Source organism: Rhagoletis pomonella, unplaced genomic scaffold (assembly GCF_013731165.1).
Source record: "Rhagoletis pomonella isolate Grant_MI unplaced genomic scaffold, Rhpom_1.0 Rhpom_scaffold_05659, whole genome shotgun sequence".
NCBI lineage: Eukaryota > Metazoa > Arthropoda > Insecta > Diptera > Tephritidae > Rhagoletis > Rhagoletis pomonella.
In genome coordinates, this window is record NW_023464198.1 from 1 (window position 1) to 6,151 (window position 6,151).

Genomic DNA, 6,151 nt, shown 5'->3' on the forward strand with positions numbered 1-6,151 from the left:
GTCATTCTTCGAACATTCTGCCTATTTCTCGTTGTTCGCTTTGTGTTCCCGCAGTATTCGCCACAATACATAGATAATATACCATACAGCACAGCTGCATGTGCACAGCACATCCAAGCAGATCACAGCACAGAAAAATCACTATCACAGCACAGCAAAAGCACTATCACAGCAAATCGAAAGCAATAAATAATTTTCAATAAACTGCCAGTAACAAAAAAAAAATACAGTTTTCAAAGTCCCAGAAAAATCAAAGCAGTTCGAAGGGAAATCAAAAATTTCAAAGCGAAGCTAAAGCAAAAATAGTAGTGCTGTTGCTGCTGTGCTGATAGTTTTTCAAACCCTGCCATTTTTCCTAAAAAAATTCGTGGTATAAAACTCAATAACCTTGTTGAAATAAATATCATTACACCACAATAATAATAACAAAAGATATTTATTTTCTATGGATTGTACAGCAAGTCTGCGAACAAAAACTATTTTTCCCATGTAAAATATATGGAAAACTTCAAAGCCGGGCGGCACGGTTAAATATTGACCGTGGATTTGAATGTGCATTTTTGGGCCACCCCAATGTACATATACGAACTTCGATGGACTTTAGGCTTGCCTTAACATTATCCAACTGACTTTAACTTTGTCATCCTCATCCTTTAGTGAATTTTCACTAATATTAAATTAATCTTACAATACTCTTATATATATTACATGTATATAGACTTTTAATATACCTACCTACATGTGTATGTGCATATTTTTTACATTAGGCTGCCTCACCTACAGCTAATTTTACAAAAGCAATTTAAGTGAAAAAATTATTTTAATTTTTTGAATTTCATATGGAAATTGACAGCAAATAAGAAATCATTTTCCACTTAAACTACAGGTGAAACCGGGAGTTAATTTTTTAAGATAACATTTAATTTAATTTTGATATTCACAAAAAAGTAAACTAAATTTTTTGTGTTAAACCAATTTATTAAAAGCATTAAAATAAAATAAAGATTAATATATGTATTTATTCAGTTAAAATTTAAATTGGCTGTCGTAAATATTTAATAGTTCAGTGATACTTGAGTCTGGAGATACACGTTACACCCGACGAAGCTAATGGTACCCTTGTTACAGCCATACCTAAACAAAAGCGTCAGCGTTGTCTGGCTGTCAAAAAAATGCTCATGCCCATACAATTTGTATGAAGTATACCGAAATAACGCGGCATCAACGCTTAGCGGTTAGAAAATCCGATTTTGACAGGGCGTTAGGAAGTGAAGTTGGCTGCAGAAAAACGGCGAAACTGTCATTTTCGGAGTTCACACAAAAAAAACTATGCTTATTGCTGGTATTATTTCTTCATTTGATGTAGCGTTCCGCTTTTGTTTAGGTATGGCACTTCGGCGTTAACGATAGGCGCCAAAAAACGCTCAGCGCACAACTTTTGTTTAGGAATGGCAGTTAGCATATTAAAATTTGTCGTCACGAGAACTCCGGGTGCATGAAATATTTGAAAATATATGGCTCATTCCACGATAATGCATTTAATGATTTATATACTTTTATTTTCGGATAAAAGCGACTATGTTGGTCATGCCCGTCACATATCACACCCGCCTCAATTCAAAGTTAGGCAAGTTTTAATAAACTCAACCAAGGACTGCTACGATTACTTATTTGCTAATCTGCGAGGTAGCATATATCTGTGTGTGAGCATCGATGGGAAAACTTAGCTATGCTGCACCAGATACAAAGAAACCGTTACTTCACTTGTCACGATAAAAACAGTATCTCATACGGTTTGACAGGTAACAGGCTTACGAAAAGTGTAGTACTATTTAAAAATAAGGTACTTTGCAAGCGAGCGAGGATTATCCCGTCTTCAGATGCCAGAATCTTTTGTGTGTTTGTAAAATCCGATTATTTGAGAAATACAGTTAGTTCAATAGTCTGTTTTTATTTATTCATGCTCAACTTGTCACACTCGTCACAAAGCCACAGTTGAGCTTGGTACAGATAATCTATACTTTCAATTAGAGGTAAGCCACTTCGGCATAAATGTTAAAAATGTTTATTTAACTAAACAATGAACTATTTAAAACCATAAGCAGAAGACACTTAGCAATTTTGCTATTTTTCTTTTGTTCATTTAATGTTTATAATGTTTTTATAAAATTCTAGCACATTACATAATCAGCACCACATGAATCCACATTTCAAACTTCGTACAAAATTATAAAACTTTAACAATTACACCCAAATAACTTAGCTATGCAGTTTTATAGCCCATAATATTTTAGAAGGTTAAAGTGCAAATTTCGAGACACTAGAAAATCGTGTTGATTTTTGATAATTATTTGGCTGACGCTGTTGTGGATTCTAAGCTTAAACCTTAAAATGTAAGTTGAAATGTCATACTCGTCACCGTGGAATGAGCCATATGCACTGAAATTTCATCGACATCGGATGAGCCTTCTACGTCTGCATAAAAAAATCGCTTTTAAAAGTGTCTTAAATATTTATATTGATATGCATTTAAATAAGGGGATAAATAACTTTCACTTGATGCAACTTTTGTTACGTAAAAGAAATGTGAAGAGAATGAATTTTACAACAAAAAAATTAGTTTGAATTTTATTTTAAGTAAATAACAAATTTTAATTTTGGTTTTGTTCTCCAGTCGTCACTGTCCAATTTGTATGTAGAATCGCTCGCTGATTCCAAAAATCGAGTTAATTTTTTCCTTTATGGATACATTTTCGAGATATTTGCAATTTACTGTTATTCGGCTTTTAAAAAAGAGTTGTTCGACTTAATATCGCATATCTTACGAACCAATGGAATAACACTGGTTTACGGCAAAAATGTTTATTGGATGCCACTATCCAATTTCTATGTAGAATTGCTCGGTGATTCCAAAAATCGAGTTAATTTTTTTTCTATGGATACGTTTTCGAGATATTTGCAATTTACTGTTATTCAGTTTAAAACAAAAAGTGGTTCCACTTAATCACGTATATCTTACGAACCAATTTAACAATCTTAAAACGAGATACGTCAAATCAAAGCTAATAAAATTCCATAAACCATATATGCATCATTGTTCGATAGGACTGATAGTTTCTGACAAATTAATTAATCATTACAGTTTTTTTTATTTATTCATGAAAAAATTAAAACAATCAAACTTTAACAGAAGAAACATTTTAAAAATTACAGGTTCTGTGTCAATTTTTTGCATTTGTGCTAAAGCCTGTTCTGTTATAAAAAAAAATCAAGTTACTAATGAAGGAAAGCGCGGGATAAATGAAGAAGTAATGAGTGGTCAAATGAAAATACGAAATTTTTTGTACGAAAAATGAGGAGGAAAGAAAGCTACTCATACGCCACGTACACCTCAGGATTTTATTAGCTTTGATTTGACGTATCTCATTTTATGATTGTTAAATTGGTTCGTAAGATATACGTGATTAAGTGGAACCACTTTTTGTTTTAAACTGAATAACGGTAAATTGCAAATATCTCGAAAACGTATCCATAAAAAAAAATTTACTCGATTTTCGGAATCACCGAGCAATTCTAGAAAGAAATTGGATAGTGGCGCCTGGAAAACAAAAACCAAACTAAAATTTGTGATCCAGTGTAATTTTAAATTTTTTCCCTGTTAAAGTTTGAATCTTTTCAATTTGTTCACCAAAAAAAAACAAAAAATCTTAAATGATTAATTAATTTCTCAGAAACTATCAGGGCTATCGAAAAGTGATGTATGTATATACGGTTTATGGAGAATTTTATTTGCTTTCATTTTCTGTATCTCGTATTACGGTTATTTAATCGGTTCGTAAGATATACGTGATTAAGTGAAACCACTTTTTGTTTAAGCTGAATAGCGGTAAATTGCAAATAACTCGAAAAGTTATAAATAGAAAAAAATAATTATTTCGATTTTCGGAATCACCGAGCAATCCTACATAGGAATTGGATAGTGGCATCTATAGAAGATTTTTGCTGTAAACCAGTGTAATTAACAATGTTATAAAACCAATTGCTTTTGGTCAGGCAACCCAATGTTCATACAGAAATATCTATGCGTGTATATGAAATGTCTTATATAGAAATACTAATATGTATACATATCCACATACGAATGTATTTTTAATTTTAAAAGGTACATATGTCGTGTATTATGTACATACAAGTGCACTCACGTTAGTATATAAAGTAAAAGATTTTTAAAGATAAAGGGATAGTTTCAAAGCAATTCACTCACCATCTGGATCCAACATCCTTGGAATATCAAGATATTTCTCAGCAACATCAAAGGCAGTGTTGAGATTTTCCAATGGATTGTCTTTGGAGAGTTTGGAATAATCAATCAAGTCCGGCCTATGCCGGTGAATCAAGGCGCAGAATGCTAAACCGTCCTATAAAATAAATTGTGTGTTAATGCATGTCTAGGAATTGTAATTAATAATTTGTTAATTATTTTGGTTCTTGCCTTGAATGACAGATGGAAGTTTTGAACATTGACGTTCTTATAAGGAGCCGTTTTGCGTTGGCACCACAACAACAAGCCTTCTTTAGCGGTCATCTCTTCAACGGAAATATCCTGAATAGCAAAACGTAAAATGATTGTCCATATCATGCCCAGCGTCATCTTTAGATTTCCATCAACGATTTCCTCAGCGCCTATCGATACCAAATGCACGCCCTTCGATGCAATGAAATCCAGGGCTTTGTTTACATTAGCGATCTTATGGAAGCGCATCTTGCCACGATCAGGTTTTGGCAAGGTTTCACCCGAAATTACTTCAAGCAGCAACATAAGCTTCAGCCCATTGCGAAAGTCCTCATCAATGTTATCGATGGATGTTCCAGCTTTTCGCAGATGGCTATTACACCATGCAGTAAATGTCTATACATACAATCAAATAAAGAAATATCCATTTTAGCGCCTCTTAAATTCCAAATATTTAGTTAATTTTAACTATTTAGCAACGAAATGAAAGAAGCTGTGCCGAACTGCTACTACTATTTACTTATGAATGAACGCGATCTGGTTTTTTAAGGATGGTTTACAACAATGCCGGCCAAAACGTCCACACTGGGCCTCAACTCAACTTTGTGATGGAGTGAGCTTAAGCTCAAGAATTTGTGCTGAAAATCCCATTGTGTAGTTTTGCCTTCGTGTTTTCACATCAACGCTAACGATGTGTAAGACTCCTACCTAACTGGCCGTCTTCACCTGATTGAAAATCTATTTATTTTCTCGCAAGCGAGATAGAGTTTTGATGACTGGGCATTTGACAGCATACTTTTTCATTTGTAAAATGTCGGCAAAGAAGAAAGTTCGAACCTTGCAAGCTCTTAAAAGTTTAAAAAAATTAAAAAATCTGCATAAAGAAAATCTGCCACCAAAATAAACGATGTTGCTACTCTGAAAAATTCTGCGAAATGAGAATATAGCTGTCAAATAACAACGATGACAGTTGAAAGCAAACGAGAACTTGCAAACCGCTTTTTCAACTTTGTCGATGTCTTTACGCATTATTTTATAAAGCAGCCATACTAGTCCTGAATTGATTGAAAGACAACTTTTAATAAGTTGCCTAGTGGAGTTAATTCATTACGAGCGATGGATTTTTTATTTTTTTTATAACTGCATTCTCGGATTACGTAAATCGTATTTTTTAACCGACTTCCAAAAAGGGAGGAGGTTATCAGTTCGTCGGAATATTTTTTTTTTTTTTTTTTTTTGATTATGTATGTTACCGCATAACTTTGGACCACGTCAACCGATTTCGATAATTCTTTTTGCATCAGAGGTGGTCCCAAACTAATCTGGTTGAGATCCGATCAGTGGATCCTGAGATATATATATATATATTTTTTTTTATATGGGAGTTGAAGTCGGTTTTTTTTTGCTAAAAATTACTTGTTTAATCCTCTTTTTGGCTACGTCAATTAGAGATAACAAATCGTCGACTTAAGAGTATATACCTTGGCACGAACCGCGGCATTCGATATCGAAAGCAACTCGGACATAAATTTGATTTTCGGCATTCGATAGCGAGTACGCATCGTCAATTTAAATTAAATTGGGGCGAAAACAGCTATAATTTTATACGTTTCGATTCGAAACGAGTTATCATTCGGT

General features: G+C 33.5%; 1 protein-coding gene across 1 annotated transcript; it reads right to left on the bottom strand.

Annotated features, from left to right (window-relative positions):
* Positions 1-4,241: 4,241 nt before the first annotated feature.
* LOC118755227 (alpha-actinin, sarcomeric-like) lies at positions 4,242-4,909 on the bottom strand (the record flags this gene model as incomplete). Its single annotated transcript, XM_036490075.1, has 2 exons — positions 4,242-4,418; positions 4,493-4,909. Coding segments are annotated over 2 exons (579 nt in total), but the record flags the coding sequence as incomplete, so codon positions are not given.
* Between the last annotated feature and the right edge of the window lie 1,242 nt (positions 4,910-6,151).